This window comes from Panthera uncia, chromosome D4 (assembly GCF_023721935.1).
Source record: "Panthera uncia isolate 11264 chromosome D4, Puncia_PCG_1.0, whole genome shotgun sequence".
Lineage (NCBI taxonomy): Eukaryota > Metazoa > Chordata > Mammalia > Carnivora > Felidae > Panthera > Panthera uncia.
This window is the reverse complement of record NC_064807.1, coordinates 70,331,969-70,351,285: the sequence shown is the minus strand read 5'-3', so window position 1 is coordinate 70,351,285 and position 19,317 is coordinate 70,331,969. Positions and strand designations below refer to the sequence as shown.

General features: G+C 36.8%; 1 protein-coding gene and 1 long non-coding RNA gene across 12 annotated transcripts in view; one reads left to right on the top strand and one right to left on the bottom strand.

Moving 5' to 3' along the window:
- Positions 1-18,948, top strand: part of PTBP3 (polypyrimidine tract binding protein 3) — a 128,231-nt gene extending 109,283 nt beyond the window's left edge. For 10 of the 11 annotated variants that reach the window (XM_049636277.1, XM_049636263.1, XM_049636253.1 and 7 more), the window contains 3 exons: positions 750-966; positions 4,617-4,694; positions 4,837-9,865. In XM_049636277.1, the coding sequence (XP_049492234.1) occupies positions 750-966; positions 4,617-4,694; positions 4,837-4,969 (428 nt within the window). In that variant the 3' untranslated portion in view covers positions 4,970-9,865. Of the gene's footprint in view, positions 1-749; positions 967-4,616; positions 4,695-4,836; positions 9,866-16,641 lie in introns of those variants that run through there. The other variant, XR_007459121.1, reaches the window with a different exon arrangement.
- Positions 1-19,317, bottom strand: part of LOC125927059 (uncharacterized) — a 187,645-nt gene that overhangs the window by 20,283 nt on the left and 148,045 nt on the right. The window lies entirely within an intron of this gene.

Below are 19,317 nucleotides of genomic sequence, written 5' to 3'. Positions count from 1 at the left end.
GAGGTTAAAAAATAATTGTTGCTCTTTGAAGTCTGAAGTTTGTTTATCTACTTTAACATATTGTTGATGTTTGGACCTTTATAAACTCTAGGTTTTTTCCATTAAGTATAAACTAATAAATGTGACTTTTTTTTTTGTTTCATTTAATTTTGTTTATTTATTTGTTTTTCTTCCAAATTAAGTTTTCTGTAACTGTTTCATGGCTTAAAAGTTTGAGCAAACTTCATAATAATGGTGTAAGAAAGTTGCATTCCATGGCCTTATAGTTCATAGTTACAGTGGCTCTTAAAATATTACTACTCAGATTTTTTTATTAAAAGAATGTGTTGCCAGGGGTGCTGGCTGGCTCAGTCGGTAGAGCATGCAACTCTTGATCTCAGGGTTATGAGTTCAAGTCACTTTGGGCATGGAGTCTGCTTTTAAAAACAAAAAACAATGTGTTGCTTGAGATTAAAATACTTTATTCAATAACCATTTCCTGAGTACTTGTTCTGTGCACTATGGAACTTTCTAGCACTCTGCTAGAAAGATAGTTATTTTTTGTTTAATTGCTTCTCTTTTCATCATAGTAAAGTCATTTAATACATTTCTGTATGTAAGAGTTTTTGAATTTAAGACTATTATAACACCCAGAATTGGCAATATAATTTTAAATGATTAAATAAAAGAATTTAATGATAATTTAGACAAATTTTACAAGAACTTTATCTTAATACCCAAACTTTTCTTAATTTTCTTCTGTGCACTAGCCATGAACCACCTGAGTGGGCAGAGACTTTACGGAAAAGTGCTTCGTGCTACACTGTCCAAACATCAGGCAGTTCAGCTTCCCCGAGAGGGACAAGAAGACCAAGGTCTGACTAAGGATTTTAGCAATAGTCCTTTGCATCGCTTTAAAAAACCTGGCTCTAAAAACTTCCAGAATATTTTTCCACCATCAGCCACTCTGCATCTTTCCAACATCCCGTATGTACCTAATTAATTATTATTCATTTAGATGATTAACAGTCTACAGTATATGGTTTGGGAGAGGTAGAAACTCTGAAATTATTGTAACGTAGCATTTGTCCTAGTCACCAATTTCTCATAAGATTACTTATTTACCATCATGTCTTAAAGTCATATCTCTAGTCATACACCAAAAGTGAAAGATAAGTTTCTTTCCAAATGGAGAATTAGCAACTAGTTACCTTTCAGTTATAAAAGGGCATAAAATAAGTTTATGCAGAAATATTCCATTGGTACATACTTGTTCATCCCTTTGTATAGAAGTAAAGAATTAATTAACATAACAAACTCAAATAATTTATGTGTCTAATATGGTAAAAATGAATTTTCTATTCTTTATCTACAAGTTGCAAAACCATGCATATGTTAATTACTCTGGGACACATGGGTGGCTCAGTCAGTTAAGCATTTGGACTCTTACTTTTGACTCACATCGTGAAGTCAGGGTTTGTGAGTTTGAGCCCCGCACCAGGCTCCACAATGGCAGCACAGAGCCTGCTTGGGATTCTCTCTCCCTCTCTCTGCCCACCCCACCCCCGCACCTCGTGCATGTGCGCATTTCTTCTCTCTCTCTCTCTCTCTCTCTCTCTTTCTCAAAATAAAAAATAAGCTTTTAAAAAAATAGGGGTGCCTGGGTGGCTCAGTCAGTTGAGTGTCCAACTTTGGCTCAGGTCGTGATCTCACAGTTTGTGAGTTCAAGCCCTGCATCAGGTTTGCTGCTATCAGCATAGAGCCCGCTTCAGCTCCTTGGATCCTCTGTGTCCCTCTCTCCATCCCTTCTCCACTCCTGCGGTCTTTCTCTCAAAAATAAAATAAATAATTTTTTAAATGTTTATAAAAGCTAAAAATTACTTTATTGTGACTACTCCATTTTAACCAGTGTTGTAGGAGACTTGTTCTTTAGTCATCATCTTTTTTTTTTTTTTTTTTAAGTTTATTTATTTTTGAGACAGAGACAGCTGAGTGGGGAAGGAGCAGAGAGCAAGGGAGAGAGAGAATCCCAAGCAGGGTCTGCACTCTAAGCACATATGAAGATGGCAGTTGTATATAACTTAATCTAATACATGAAAAGAGAATAAACTTTGGAAAGAGTGGCATTGTGTATGGCCATGTGTGTAGAAATTTAAAGACTTGAGGGAATGGAGAAGGGTAAAAAAGTTCTAGAACATTATTGAGAATGAGAATGGGGATGAATAGGAATAGAAAGTAATCACCCAAAATAATGTTGAGTGCTCAGGCTGCCAGCTAGTCTCTGGGTAGGCTACCTGAAGGAACCTTGAATCTGAATTGGACGATGGCTCAAATCTCATGCCAGCTGAGAAACTGGAGGAGTCCCTTAAAAAATCTCTAGGTTATGTGGATCTAGAAATGTAGCAGCTCATCATTATGGAGACAGAGCGACAACATATTTGGATACCAGGGCAGGCTCTTGTCATTATTACCTTCTTAAATACATTATCTAGGGGCTGGTCTCAGGTTGCAGCCTACATAGGATGTGTAGGCAGAAGAGGGAGAGGACATTAATATTTTCTGAACCATCTACCAAGTTCTGGGCACCATGCTGGCAATTTACATTTGTTACCTCATTTAATCTCCATATAATAACCTTTTAAAAAATGTTTATTCATTTTTGAGAGATAGTGTGCACGAGAGCAGGGGAGGGACAGAGAGAGGGGGACAGAGAATCCATAGCAGGCTCTGCACGGACAGCAGAGAGCCTGATGCAGGGTTTGAACTCACAGACCAGGAGATCATGACTTGAGCCAGTCAGATGCTTAATTGACTGAGCCACTAAGGTGCCCCCATTTTAACCATTTTTGAATGTGCAGTTTGATGTACATTCACATTAAGTACATTCAGATTGTACAACCATCACCTCTGTCCATCTCCAGATTCTTGTCATTATCCCAAATTGAAACTCTGTACCCATTAAGAGTAATTCCCCATTTCCCTCTACTCTCCAGTCCTTGGTAACCACTATTGTTTCTTTCTTTCTCTGTGAATTCATACCTAAAAACCTTTGAAATAAAGTCATTTGTTTCATTTTATCAGTGAAACTCAGGTTAAGTACCTTACTCAAGGTCATAAACCAAATGAATGGGAAATAGAATGTGAACTCAGATCTGTCTCCATGCAGAACCAATCATTGTCCTCCTGCACCATCCTTACTGGCAGTTATGAGATGAGATACAGTGTTCTTAAGACAGTATGGCAGTTAAATCATCTCATAAGAAATTAGTGAATAGGACAACTGCTATATTGGAATAATTTAGTCAGTTGACTCTTATGTGATAGGCCACTATATTAGTTATCTAAAATGTTTATTAGCTGATACTGTTACTGTGATTCAGGAATCCAGAGTGGCTTAGCTGGTTAGTTTTAACTTAGAGTGTCTCAAAAATTTGAAGGTTTAACTGGGGCTACAGGATCCACTTTCAAGGTGGCTCACTTACTTATGAATCTAGTTGTTGACAGGCAGCCTCAGTTCCTTGCCACAAAGGACTTCTCCATATGGGTGTTTGAGCATCCCTCTGAAAGAGTAGCTGGTTTCTTCCAGAGCTGATGATTCAAGGGAGGGCAGGGTGGGAATTGCAATGTCTCTTAGCCTTAGAAGTCTAACACGTCAGGACCCCTGGGTGGCTCTGTTGGTTAAATGTCCAACTTCAGCTCAGGTCATGATCTCGTAGTCGGTGAGTTCAAGTCCAGCGTCAGGCTCTGTGCTGACAGCTCAGAGCCTGGAACCTGCTTTGGATACTGTGTCTCCCTCTCTGTCTGGCCCTCCTCCACTCATGCTCTGTCTCTGCCTCTCAAAAATGAATAAACGTTAAAAAAAAGAAGAAGAAGTCAAACATAGCGTTTCTATGGTACCCTAAAGGTTACAGAGGACATCTCTTCCTTATGGAAGAGGAGTATCTAAAGGCCTTGAATACTAGGAGGCAATAGTAGTGAGGGGAGGGGGAAGCATCTTAGAGCCTGACTCCCACATACATGTATTCAGAATTATCCTAAAAGCCATTAAAAATGTAGACATCTGGTCAAGAGCCAACAAGTCAGAACTGGGAAGTAATTTTGGAAACACTAGAAGTAGTTTTGGAAATACCATTAACATTAATTACTGAAGCCAGTGGTATGGGTAATTATCGCTTTAAAAGAAATACAGATAGATTTTCTTGTTCTTTAAATACCTGCCCGTGTTTTTAAAAATTTTTTTAACGTTTATTTATTTTTGAGAGAGAGAGCACAAGCAGGGGAGAGGCAGAGAGAGAAGGAGACAGAGTCTGAAGCAGGCTTCAGGCTCTGAGCTGTCAGCACAGAGTCTGACGCAGGGCTTGAGCCCATGAACCATGATATCATGACCTGAGCTGAAGTCGGATGCTTAACTGACTGAACCACCCAGGTGCCCCAATACTTGCCCGTATTTTATGCAAAAGATTTTAGACCAAATTACATTGTTTTAGAACATGTATGTGTCAACTTTGAACATCTTTCAGGGCTTTATTGTCTTAGAAATGTGAGATACTCTGAAGATTTGACAATTGAAAATTAATCTTTGGTTCATTTGAGAACTGGGGCTAAGATAGTTGACACTCTCTGTGATGTTTTCACAGCCCTTCTGTTACAGTGGATGATCTGAAGAACCTTTTCACAGAAGCTGGGTGTTCAGTGAAGGCTTTTAAATTCTTTCAGTAAGTCCATGCTTTCAAGAAATACATTATTTTAAGTGGTGTGCAAATTTTAAAGGTAGTTCAATGAAGTCTTCTAAGGTTGGGGAGATTTGTGGGTAAAATTAATTCTACATACTTTTTATATTTCTTCCATTATTTTCAGGAAAGATCGCAAAATGGCACTCATTCAGTTGGGATCTGTGGAAGAAGCAATCCAGGCCCTCATTGAACTTCATAACCATGACCTTGGAGAAAATCATCACCTCAGAGTTTCCTTCTCAAAATCTACAATCTGATTTTTCTGTGAATTTTTCTCCTAAGACTGGACCATAATTTCAGTAAAACCTTCAGACATAGACTGAAGCAACTCAAGACCAATTCTGCCTCTTTCACAAAAATAACTCTGAGTTTGATATCCAAGTATATTCAGAAAATTAAGGGACGTTCTTTTTTTCCATTTTTCCCCCTTGCCAGTATGTGATCAAAGGTTCGTTTTTTCCTTTGTACCTTAGTGTCTATGAAAATAACCTTCAGGAAAAAAAAAAAAAATCAGGAAAAGAATTTTTTTAATAATTTAATTCCCTGTATTAAATTGGATTTCAAGAGGACAGTCTTTCTTTTAGTTTGGGTCCAGATCAGCCTTATACAACATTTCTAAACTCCTTTGTACTTTGGAAAAATTTAAACATACAGGCTTTTAAAATTACAACAAAGTTTTTAACTTTATGATTCAGAAGTTCGACCCCTATAGGAAATTATGTTCACTTCTAAATTATATCGGTTGTTAGGCATATATTGATAGGTATTATACATAAACAAATTGGGTTGTATTGGAAGAAAATTTATAAACTTGCACATTTTCTTTCAATTGTTTCTTTTTTTCACTGTAAGACACTCCTTTAAAGAATACGTATCTTTAATTTTTTAAGACTATTTGGAGAAATGAAGTGTCTCAGTTGTCCCCAAAGGAAATTAAGTGGAATCCAAGATCTGTTAAGGTGTCAAAAGAAATAGTAATTTTATGAGGAAAAATCATGGTTTAATTTTCAAAATGATACTATTTGCCGAGTAATATGATCTTCGAAAATTTAAAAAGAAAAATAATCCTACTTATAAACTACTTTTTTATAATTGTTTTCAGAAAAAAAAGTTTACAAGGAAAATATTCAGGTCTATCATATGGTTTGACAGATTTTTTAAAAGTTATTTTTGGTAAGGTCTTCTTTTAGAAAAAAATTAATCTCAAGGGTTTTTTGTACCACTATAATCTCTAATACTTATTCAGAATTACTGTGTATTTACTTAATTTCTTATTATGTGCCTTATTATGTGCTTATGATACAATAGGTTAGAATTTTATCTAAGTATCTTGAAAGCTATATTGTGGGCTTGGTGAGCATTTTGTTTTTTCTTTCCCTGTTTTGGTAAGGATTTTAAAGTTTTTTCATTGCAATTTTAAGTGGTTTTCAATAAGTAATAGTTTTTATTCAAATTTTTGGTGCTTTGGTGCAGAGATGGGGTGGGGAAGGGTGAATGGTTTGGGGAATAACTCAGTTGCACACCTGTAGGCCTCTTCACTTTGTGACCAATAGCGGTCATTGCCAGTTATAGCATACCAGTTTGGGACTATAAAATATAATTTCAGTTTCTGAATCTTGTCTAACCTTTATCACCCATTAGAATTTGTCTCAGGATTACTTGGTTTTTCTCAGTACAGTGCGATGCTTTTCTTTGTTAATGTAACTTTATTACTAAGTGTCCACATTATATGGGGTATGAGAAGGTGGGTCCTTTCTCATACTCTGTCCCTTTCTCTTTTTGGTTGAGTGTAAGAATGCATTTTGATGTTACTTCAGTGATTCTATAATGTAAAATTATTTCTTTTTAATAAGAAACTTTGCATTTGTTCATTATTTTTTCAATGCTTGATTAGATTTTTTTAAAGCAGAATTTGTCATAGGGGTCATTTTTGTCCATCCCTTTTACACTTTTCAGATTCTCAGAGTAGCTCATCTCACCTTTAAAAAGAATATCTCAACTTCTTTACTATATTGCAGCCATTAATTCGAATGTTGGAAGATTTTTACAAAAGAAATTTTACAGAAAATTGGAGACTACAAAAGATACTATAGGTTATAAAAAACAATTCACTTCACACTGAGGAGCAGGTATGTGATAGACTAGGAAGGAGGCCACTGAATTGAGATTCATTTCAAATGAATCCATTTTAGCATTGGCTGAATAGATAGTAATAATTAGCTATATAGTTTTTATTTGTTTCACTTTACAAAATGTGTGTTTACACATTTTTACCCCTCTGGTGAGAGGGGAGAGGAAAAAAAACAACTTTTTTTTTTTGAGAAATCTCCCCAAATTTGCTTCTTTTTTCCTTCCATACAGGCACTGTTATAATTTCCAGTGTCACATTTATTGGATTATTTTGTTTGCTTTGAGTTAGGAATTACTGTGTAATTTTAATTCATGATTCTCATAACATTTAGTGTCAGTGTAGCAGAAAGGAGATAGTAATAGTGTTGAATGTTAATTTTGAAGTAGGGAATGGCCTTTAAATCTGAGAGAGAACATTTGAATCTTTTTCAGGGATGTGTGTGTGTGTGTGTGTGTGTGTGTGTGTGTGTGTAGGTATGTATACATATACATGCACTCTTCTAATGTACATACATATACACATTACATACATTTTAATTTATTGACAAAATCAAATTAAGATTTGGAAAAGTGAGATATTCTTGTCTAAAACAGTATGTTTGAAATCTTCAATTTGTGTCTGAAATTAGCTGTAATGCATGGATATTGCCCATATTGAGTTATTTACTATTTGAATTATAGAGGTCTACAGTATTTGTTGGCATAGTTTCTGTAGAGAGATTTAAAGATATCAGGGTGGTGGAAAAACTAGATCTTCATACTTTTGTTTTGGCATACATTTATTCAGTATCTTCTAAGCAATGTTTATTTTCACTGTTGAGCTGTCATAGTATCCTATTTTTAAGTTTATTTACTTTATTTTAAGGACTATTGTCTTAATCACTTTTGGAGGTGTCTTGACTTGTACACAAAGTATATATATTCAGGTCTTCAAAAAATAGCAGTACACGTTCAGCAATAGCAATGTATGCCAAAAAGTTTGAGATTTAAATAACTTGCATAGCAGTAAAATGTGTTTTATGTGAGATACAAATAGAAAAATGACCCAGTATCTTAATATCTTAATCAATAACTTACTGAAGAATATCAGAATTCCCCAGTAACTCCGATAGAATGCCATATAGTCTTTAAAAGTAAATATTATGATGTTATTTTTCGTAATGTTTCTTATTCTGTAGTTAAAAGTTGCAGATCTCACAATTTTTAGAGACATAATTTCTGCCTGCCTAATTCCTTAAGGGAGCAATGTCTTATTTGGCTCCACCTAGGATGGTGATCATTGGTTCTGCTTCAGATGATAAAGAGATAACTCTCATAAATGTCATTAGGCAGTGGAATTTATATAATGAATATATTATCATGTAATTTTTGGTCCCACTAAATATTTTTGGGCAGAAGGTGACAAGCTCAAAAGTATGTGTTTTTCCCCCCCCTTGAGTCACTTAAAAGCCCTAAGTTTGCCAAACTATCAATCTATCTCTTAGAAAACCTAATGTGTACTGCTATTTTTAAACCAAAAAGACAGCATGACTATGCGTAAAAGCATTTTTCTTAGCCTTTCGTCTTGATCAGTCGTTAACAAGAATAAAACTGCCAGACTTAAAATATTCTATTGTGCTAAAAAAATACAATTTAGATTGCACAGAAGTTTTCCTTTAAAGAAAATAGAACTCAGCTGTCCTTCAAAAGAGCTGTGTTGTTATCTACAAGACTATTTGCAGTCTTTTTTCACAGCAAATTCTAACAGTTATGAATGGTTTAAAGAGTAGAAAATTACTAAAATATTAGTGGGGGGTTTTATAGAGGGAAGAAAACAAAACAGGACCAAAGTTTATGTGCCTTCTTCAGTAGTCTTAATTGACCTTTTCTTCCTATTTGAGACTAAGGTAGTTATCAGTATTCTGGTTTTCAGGAAATATGTACTATAAAGTTTTAAAAGAATGTTATCTCACAGACTATTCATACAAGCAAAGAATTGTAACTGTAGAAATGAGGTTTCAGTTACACTTCTGCCTTTATCACATGATATTCATTATATAGCATTGTGCAGGTCCAAGAATGAGCCGCTCTAAATCTCTGTGGTCGTCATTTTTGTTTTTGTAACCTGAGGCATATGTTCCAGAAAACAGGGATATTTGTCTGGTCCAGTGACCTTGGTGATAACAGTCATGATCGAAAGCTGCTTATAGCAAGCTTAAGTCAGCACTGTAAACAGATTTTGTTTTTGTTGTTGTTATTTTCAGTTTTTGAATCTATGTAGTAGTTGTATTAACAAATATTTAAATAGATATTTTTGATGTCATTTAAAAAACAAAACATGCTCTGGCCTTTTCCCCCCTTACCATTGTTACCCAGATCTTTTAAAAATTCATCCCATATCCAGAAAGTACTAATTATAGATTGCTGACCAAGCAAAGTTTTGCATCAAAATGTCACCTCATTGCTCTGACCAAAGACTTAACTGTTCTGGTTTTAACTCCTCTCATTAAGCATTTTTTCCCAAGCTCCTTTCTGCAAGAAGACCCAGTGCAAAGCGGCCTTTACTTTCTACTTCCTATTGGTGAATAGACTACTTAGAGAAAATGGGAGTATAAATGTGAACAGAATGGATTAGGATGACAAGGGTTTGATGGGCATTTTCAGTACTGTATTTAAGAAAAAAAAAAATAGCACAGCTAGGAGCCTCTGACATTGTCTTGTGTTTTATGTGGTCTGTTCATAAAATTCCCTTTTTCAGTTTATAAGAATGTTCATCTAACAGAAGAAGATGCTGTAAATATTTGTAACAACATTTTTTTTAACCAGGCCAAAAAAGAAAAAAAAAAAAAGGTTTTTGGGAACAAGTTAACATATAAAGTGGTTTTATATAAAACATCAATTGTCTTGTATATTTTGATAAGCAGCAGTACCAGCTTTCATTTGTAACACAGTTTGTGGCGTTGGAAGAAGAGGATTCTGTGATTAAGTGAATTATGTTATAAATGCAAAGAGAAGATAAAATATTAAAAAACATATTTTCTAAATGCGTAGTGCATGGTTAATTCAAGCTTCTGTACACTACAGTATATTCCATTTTCGTTCAGTTTGTATATTTGCTGACAATTACTTGGTATCTCTAATCTCTTTTCCTAACAAGTATAGCATTGTAGCATGCCTTTTAATAAATGTCATGACATCTGTACTCTCTTAAAATTTTTCTGTGTTCTTGTGTCTGTACTTTGGGTTTCTTCTTGTCTTACTTGTAATTCTAATGATGTCATATTTTCTTTTCTTTTTCATAGCCATCCATCTAAACTTGTCATAGTTAGGGATCATAGCAAGCACATATTCATACAACTTTAAAAACTGATGAAACCCTAAGTTTGCTAACCACCTCTCTTTTAATTAATTAAGGAATGATTTTTAATTATGAGGGGCATAGTGCTTTTCTAATAGTCCTACAATGCAACAACTTCTATGGCCCTCTCCCTGTAGCGCAAGCATATTGGCACACTTGCATGAGTTCTCTTTCTCTCTCCTCTCTCCCTTTCTCTACCTTTCTGTGTAAGTGTCTAACACGCACAACTCTTCATATAAATGCGATTGCCAAACAAGAGTTGGAACACTTTTTCCAGTTCGGTTTTTGGCTTCCTGTGGGATTAGTATACATACTTGAAACGTGAAGTGTCATTCCAGACCAAATTTGTGTTGCTTTTAGTTAAAAGGTAACACAGCTACAGCTGCCTATATATTGCTTTTACTTAGACAAAAGTATTATTTCTGTGTTCTTTAAAAACCTATTGGATTGTAGGAGTTTTCTTTAATCTTTTACTAAGGATCTTTTGGAAGTGGGAATTTATTTTTAATGGGATAGGAAATTAGGTAACCACTATTGATCTTTGCTGGCTAGCCTGTAAAATCTCTTGTATCCGTAAATGTAATTACTTTTTTTTTTCCAGCATTACAGACATTTTTATCAACAAAAGATAAAATAACACTATGGCCAAATGAGGTTTTAAACTTGCTTTTCTGTGAAATGCTCATTTACACAGTAGAGGGTTTACAACCATCCCTGAGTCATGTAGTTTGGAAATAAATGGATCTAAGAGACCACCTAGTTCAGTTTACACTTTTTAAAGATCAGCAGTGCAGAGAAGGAAGTGACCGGCCCAAGGCCACGTGACAGTTAATTGCAGAATCTGGACTAGAACCCAGGACTCTTTGGCATTACTCAGTACTCAGTGTTGCCCCTAGGGGTTCTGTCCTGCCAACTGTTAGGATTGTGATCTTGAATGTCTGTACGCAGGATTGAGGTACTTATATGCTGTTCTGGAAACTACTAAGACCAATTTGAAAGCATTGCATAGTGGTGGGGGTGTTTCTGCTGAAGAGTAAAAAAAATGCTTACCTCCTTTTGAAAAGTTTAAGCTGAAAATGTAATTACAAGTTGCAAGTTTGAGAACTCTTACAAACAGTTGCTGTTTGTATTACTTTGCTAGGGCTGACATGACAAAGTACCACAGACTAGGTGACTTAAACAAAAATTAATTTTCTTAATTCTGGAGACTGAAGTTTCAGATCAAGGTGTCAGCAGGGTTGATTTCTCCTGAGACCTCTTTCCTTGGCTTATAGATGGCCATCCTCTCCCCATGCCTTGACATGGTCTTTCCTCTCTTGTGTAAATGTGGAATGTCAGCCTAAATCCATAAACCAAATAGTCTTAAACTCTTGCCTTCAATAGCAAGCCCCCAGAATGGATCCTGAGGCCTCTCTAGGCAATTCTAGTCTGAATACACGTGGCTAAAACTATCCTATAGCTAATTATTAATATGTAGGAACATATACACTGCAATAATTATCTAGTTTTCACTTTTTTAAAAGATTTTTTTAAGGTTTTTTTTTTTTTTTTTTTTTTTTTTTACTTATTTTAAAAGAGGGAGAAAGAGCATAAGCAGGGAAGGGGCAGTGAGAGAGAATCCCAAGCAGGCTCCACACTGTCAGCGCAGAGCCCAAGGCTAGGCTCAAACCTAGCCGTGAGATCATGACCTGAGTCGAAACCAAGAGTTGGACACTTAACCGACTGAGCCCCTCTTCACTTTTAGAAATGAGCCATTTCAGAGCAGTGACCATTTCTAAGATATACCAATACTAGAAGGACAGTTGAAGAAATCAGAGGACACCATCAAAGCTATGTCAGATTTTTAATGACCAACATTTGTTGATTGAACTAGGACTGAAAATTGAATTTAGGAATAGTTCAAAGTGTTAAACTCCACTCTTTGCAATCTGAGTGATTGTTCCTACATCATCAATTTTTTTTTTCTGTTCTCCTATTTCAGCTTTTAGTGGAAATTCATCACTGTGTGTTTCTAGCAAAATATACTGAACTGATAAAATTCTAATAATTTTGTTGGAAATACTACACTTACAAGCCATCGGGTTTGAATGTAGAACTTTCAACTCTGCTGGTACAAAGAAAGTATAGTTCACCAGGAAAAATTAATAATTCTGATGTTCCATGCAGGGCCATTTAACCAAATGAAAGCTGGTATTAGTTGTATTAATTAAAGTAAACTTTAAGGCATCAGGCATTATTAGAGATAAAGAGATTTCATAATGATCTATAAAATGGAATACTTTATAGTTACGCAAAATATATAATAAAACTGCATAAAAGCTACATGAAGAATCTCACAGATGTGATGTTGAACAAATAAAGCCGTACACAAAAGAGTAGATAATGTGTAATTCCATTTACATCAAAAACAAGATAGTGGTTACCTTTGGAAAGGTGATAATTGAGGGCATGAGAGGTTCTGGTGTGTGGTTAATGTTTGATTTCTTAACCTTTGCACCAGTTATCCAGGAGTGTTTACTTTCTGGTGATTCATTTAGCTTGGACACTTTAGATTTGTACATTTATCTGTGTGTTATACTTCAATTAAAAGGATTTTGAGAGGCGCCTGGGTGGCTCAGTCAGTTAAAAATCCGACTTCAGCTCAGGTCATGATCTCACAGCTCGTGAGTTGGAGACTCGTGTCGGGCTCTGCTGACAGCTCAGAGCCTGGAGCCTGCTTCAGATTCTGTGTCTCCTTCTCTCTCTGCCCCTCCTCCACTCATGCTCTGTCTCTCTCTCTCAAAAATAAACATTAAAAAAATTTTTTAAAGGATTTTGAAAAATGTAATTCAGCAAGGAGCTATAAACCATTCTTGGTGCTTAACCTAGCTGATTATTCGATCCTAGTAAGTAAGACCTGTTGTCAAGTACTCAAGATACCATGAACTGGGTTTCACAATGTAACCCTCCTGCACATGTACGGCATTTCTCTAACCATGGCATACCTATAGGAAAAATAGTACCTTCAACAAAACAAAAAGCACAAACTGTTTTCAAGTAAATTTTACATTTTTGAACAATTTTACACCCAACTCATTCAGAAAAGTTCTCATTAATAGTTTTGTTTTTGCAACTATAAGCCTGATCATATGGGCTATTTGATGTCTAATCCCATATATCCACCAAGAAAAGCCAGAAAGACCCCTAGCTCACTAGCATCCTTAAAGGAAGAGACTTTATACAAAAGGCTTAGCAAAACTTCTTGTCGTTAAGATTCTCAAATATATACTAATCAGTGTGATGAACCCCCATGTACCCAATACCCACTGCAACCAGTGACTGATTTGGTTTCATCTATTCCTCTCATTCCTTGGATGATTTTGAAGCAAGTCCCAGTCATCATATGATGTCATCTGTAAACACTTAAGTATGTGTAAGTACGTATGTTGTAGTTGCTGATAAAGTCTTTCAATACAGTCTATAGCTTTCCTTTCCATCATTTTGATGTTGTTCCCTTGCAACTTAATTGTTGAAGAAATTGAGCTATTTACTATGTAAAAATTCAGTCTGGATTTCACTGAGCATGTATGTCCCATGATTTTACTTCTTTAATGTCTCCCCACTTCAGATTTTCTGTAAATTGGAAGCTACTGCTTTCCTCACCTTCCTCCTGACCTCCCTCCTTTTTTGGGGGTGGGGAGAGAGAAGAATACTTCATAGATAGCATTGGGCATTTAAATGTGTCAAAATGGTACTAGCCATTGTTGACTATCCTATAAATTCATTAATTTGTAAGGATAACAAAATGGCAAAGTTCTGTCCTGCCTTTTGCATTTATTATTGTGATTACTTTTATATAATAAGAGAAACTTCCCATGTCAACAGACAAGGTAAACACTTGATTCTTGGCCTTTACTTGCCTGTTTTCAAAATGATTGTTTTGTTTTCTGTCATCCTCCAAAACTTTATTTGCCTTGGTGTTTTTTTTTTAAGCCTGTGCTTTTGTGAAAAATTTCAAACATTTGTGAAAGTAGAAAGCTTAGTATAAGAAACTTCATGTTTCTGTCACCTAACTTGTACAATTCACATTCAGTGTTTTCTATACCCATGCACACTCTCTCCTTCCACTTGGAAGATTATTAATAATTTAAACCACTTTATATAATAGTTTTCAAACTGGTAAAAAAGTTTATAGTATTTTTTAATTGTTTATTGTGAGAGGGGGTGGGGGGAGGGGCAGAAAGAGAGGGAGAGAGAATCCCGAGCAGGCTCCACACTGTCCGCACAGAGCCCATTGTGGGGTTCGATCTCAGAAACCATGAGATCATGACCTGAGCTGAAATCAAGGGTCAGACCAACTGAGCCATTTAAGTGCCCTTGTTTATTTTATAGTATTTTTTAAAGTCTACCTAATTCGTAATTTTAGTCATTTTTTAATATCTTTTTTTTTCAGTTGTGCCTTTCTGTTTCTTCAGCCATCTTGCCAGACGTATTTTTAAAGAACTTGCTTTTCGTTGTTTTGATCTCCCAAATAAATTTGTTTTTTAGCTTGTTAATGCTTTATTATTTTTATACTACCTTTGATTTTATTTTGTGTTTCTTCTGGAAAAGATTTTTGATATATCAATCATAGCTGTATACTCCAATTTCCTAGTTTATCCTAAGGATTTCTACTGCATATCTATTCTTTGTGACAAAAGTAATAAATATGAGAAAATATGAGAGATAAAATGATTTGAGTAGGAATAAAAACACTTTTTTTAAAAAAGGTGCGGGGGGTGCACCTGGGTGGTTCAGTCAGTTGAGTGTCCAACTCTTGATTTCCTCTCAGGTCATGATCCCTGGGTCACAAGATTTAGCCCCACATCGGGCTCTGTTCTGAACATGGAGCTTAAGATTCTCTCTCCCTCTGCCCCTCTCCCCTGCTCATGCTTGCTCTCTAAAATTAAAAAAAATAATAATAAAGAAAGTTTAGGATGTCCCAATGATTCTCTCACCCCCCATACCTCTTACTGTTGTAGTTTTATGTAGACCAATTTCATAGACACATATATTTTCTGGGAAGCTTCAAGTTGAAAAGTTACTCTAGCCATGCCATCAAGGAACATAGTAATGGTGCAAAGGCCTGGTGTGTCTTTTGTTGTAGCTTTGATGCTGGCTTACAAACTAGTTCTAAAGAATCTACCTGATTTTTCTTCTCTGCCTCTTCCTCCTTTGGGTAACAGGAAATTTTTTCTTCAGATTTCAGTATCAGCTCAGCTATGTGCTTGGAACAGGTTGGTTGGTTCTCAGATACTATGAAAAATGTGGCTTGTGTGACTTCCAAGGCAATGTTCTCTGTGTTGACAGAAAGCTAGTTTACATCCACTTTCAGGTCACAGCAAGGCCCCTTTTTGGCAATAGAATATTAGGCTGATGAAACCTGACTTGGTTATCTGTAACAACTTCCTGGCAGCAGTAGGTGACTTCAGAGTGCATACTGTAGTTGGTTATTATTGTCTTTGCATGATCATTTGGTTAATAGCCGTTTTTTGTACTAGACCATAAACTCCATGAAGACAAAGTCATGGTGCTGTTTTAAAAGCCAGCATTGTATGTCCAGAACCAACTGCACTACCCTGTGTACTTAAGAAATACTGGTTAAACAAGTAAATATATATATATATGTGTGTGTGTGTGTGTGTGTGTGTGTATATATATGTGTATATATATATACATATATATATACACACACACACACACACATATATATATATATATGAAGAATCTACCTGATTTATTGATATCTAGTGTTTTTAAACATCTCTCAATAGGGTCCAAGAACAGTGGCTATCAGTTTCAGATTTTCCAAAACAAGCATAAGATCTGTATATTCAAAACATGGCTTCCAAGGTTTTTTTCTTTAAACACACACACACACACACACACACACACACACACACACACACAAAACAGATCTTCAAGCTACAAAATTGTTTGCTTGTGTGCCTGATGTATGACAAGTTAGCTCACTTTTAGATTAATTACTGTGGGGGCACCTGGGTGGCTCAGTTGGCTCAGGTCATGATCTGATGGGTTGAATTTGAGTCCCGCATCAGGCTCTGTGCTGACAGCTTAGAGCCTGGAGACTGCTTCGGATTCTGTGTCTTCCTCTCTGCCCCTTCCCCTCTCACACCCTGTCTCTCTGTCTCAAAAATAAATAAACATTAAAAAAAAATTTTTTTAGGGTGCCTGGGTGGCTCAGTTGGTTAAGCATCCGACTTCAGCTCAGGTCATGATCTCATAGTTTGTGAGTTTGAGCCCTGTTATCAGGCTCTGTGCTGCCAGCTCTCAGAGCCTGGAGCCTGCTTTGGATTCTGTGTCACCCTCTCTCTCTCTGTTCCTCCCCAGCTCACACTCTGTGTCTGTCTGTCTCTCTCTCTCTCTCTCTCTCTCTCAAAAATAAATAAACATTAAAAAATTTTTTCTTTTAATGTTTTTCAGATTAATTACCCTGAATTCTCACAAATAAAGGCATGAAGATTAAAGAGATTACAGGATTCTAATGATAACCCCTGTTCAGTAAGTAGCAGTTTTTCCTTAAAGCACCCATGCAGAGACCAGCATATGGTAGATTATCTGTTGAATAAATAAAGAGTTGCCATTGCCTTACAGTGGTAGGAGTTTATGGTGGAACCAGCCCTAAATTCTTTACCTTGGCAGTGCCCATCCTCCATTCCTGAACTAAAAATACTAAGACCATTATAGATAGAACCCTGGTGTTTTCTGGTAACTTTGCAAACTGGCTATTATAGACCAACAATCTTGTCTAAACCAAGCGGCCAGCTGATTAATGAAATACACAGAAAGCTGAATAAATACAGAAGGAAGTGGTGGGGGGGCCCTGCCTCAACCCACAAAAATACCTACTCTCCACATCAGGGCTTCGGGAATTTTGTGACAAACTCCCAACAGCACAATTATCGTTTACGGTATTTGTATTTGCAGTATTTGCAGTTCCCTACCCTTACTGAGACTGTTGCTTCTAACCTATACATTTTTGGGGTAGCCATAATTTCTTCGATGATGTCCCCCAGAAGCAAAGGTTTCCTACATCTGGTCAGTCCCAAGGAACCCAAAACATTCCCCTGCGTAATGTATTAGATAGTTGGTTTCTTTTCCGCTTGACTTGTACATGGCTGCCTTCTGTGTCCTCACGGTCGTGTGTGTGTGTGTGTGTATGTGTGTGTGTATGTCTTTCTGTATAAGCACACCAGTCATATTGGATTAGGGCCCACCCATCTGACCTCATTTTACTTTAATTACAGCTTTAAAGGCCCTATCTCCAAATATAGTTACACTCTGAGGTACTGGAGGACTTTAACATGAATTTGGTGGGTGGGTGAGGGTGGGGGCACAAATCAGTCCATAACACATTTTCCCCTAGGAGTGCATGACCCTGCTAAGAGAATCTTCAGGACCTTAGGAGCCAGAGTTTCAGAAAAACTGTCTTTTCCTTAATCTTACTATCTGTGGTCTGTGCTATCTGTGTAGGAAAAAAATTCAGAATTGAGACTACAGAGGTTTGAAAGTAAAATTTTTTAATTGTTAAAAACATAATTCTCATACAAAAATAGACACGAGTTAAAGTTTTATTTAACTCAATGAAGGAGCTGGCAGGATGACAAGCTGTGTAGAAAAGAACTACGTTTCATGTAATCAGTGGGAAAAGAAATTCTAAAATGAAATTTCTAATTTAGATATAAAACCAGCTAATCTTCAAGCAATTAAACCACAACACTTGGGGTTCTCTTCTCTACTGGACATAGATGTGTTTTTTTAAGTTTATGTATTTGCGAGAGAGTATGAGCAAGCTGGGGAGGGCAGAGAGAGAGGGGGAGAGAGTGAATGTGAGAAATAAGCCCACTGACCCAATCAAAGGAGGGACATGGAGACTCAGCACAGTGAAGCCAGGCTTTAATCAACATTGTTGCAAGAGCCGTGTCTGATGGACAGGCACACTCTGGTAGGTTAGTCTCCTAGTGTGCAGGTCCCTCCCCTGATTCCTCATTGGCTGAGAACTACAGAGGCTACACCATTAGCCGGAAGTTGCCTATGCCCATGTAAGGCAAAAAGTAGTCTGATTGGAACAAATGTACATCCCCTCACATGATGCAGAAACTTCAGTTCTTTGGCACATGCTTATTGCAGGGCCCACGTGAAGAACCAGGAAGTGAAGTGTCTAAGGATTTGGGACTCCGTTGTTGGGAGAGGTTCGTACATATTTCCAATAGGTTGTAAACCTATTAACTAGACAGCACAGCTTTTTGTTTTATTTCTGAAAGTGAAACCTTTCACTTCTCGCAGAGAATCCCAAGCAGGATCCGTGCTGTTAGCACAGACCCTGACATGGGGCTCGATCTCATCAATATGAGATCGTGACCTGAGCTGAAATCAAAAGTCAGATGATTAATCCACTGAGCCACCCAGGCACCCCTCTACTGGATATATATGCTTTCTCAAATCACACCTTAATGGCATTCTATAAGTTAACCTCTAACATTACAGGATTGTTAGTCACATAATCGTCCATTGTGTACTAATTCAAAGCTTTAGATCCTTTCCTGCATACATAAAATCACCACTTAGAATCTAATACATGTTGTCCTTCATCCTGAGTCTCCTTGAACAACTTTGCCAGCCATGGATCTTAAATACTTCTGAGGACTGACTTCTGGCATGATGTCATAAGGTGCTCCACTGACCTGCTCCCCAGTAAAAGTGAAGCTACAAAAAAAAAAGGGGGGGGGGACAGGGGGACTCCAGAAATGTTCCTAAAGGCAAACAGCACACAAGGAAACATTTATTGAAGAACAGCTAGGTAAGAAAACATAAGAAAGGTGAGAGTCTGTGGTATTTGAACCAAGATGGCAACCTGTCCCCAGGTCCCACACTGCTGAGACCCAGAACATCCTCAGTAGCAGAACAATACCTTTTCTCATCCTTCTCACAGCCACCTATCGCTGACACTAAGTCCAAGTGTGGTCAAGAAGTAGGGACCTTCTTCTACTCAGCCCCTCTTTGTGGAACGGAGGCTCTTCCTCAGGTGTGGCATGTTGAGAATACTGGGTCCCTGTCACTTTTGCCCTGGCTTGTGACACAATGGTTCCATGCCAGGAA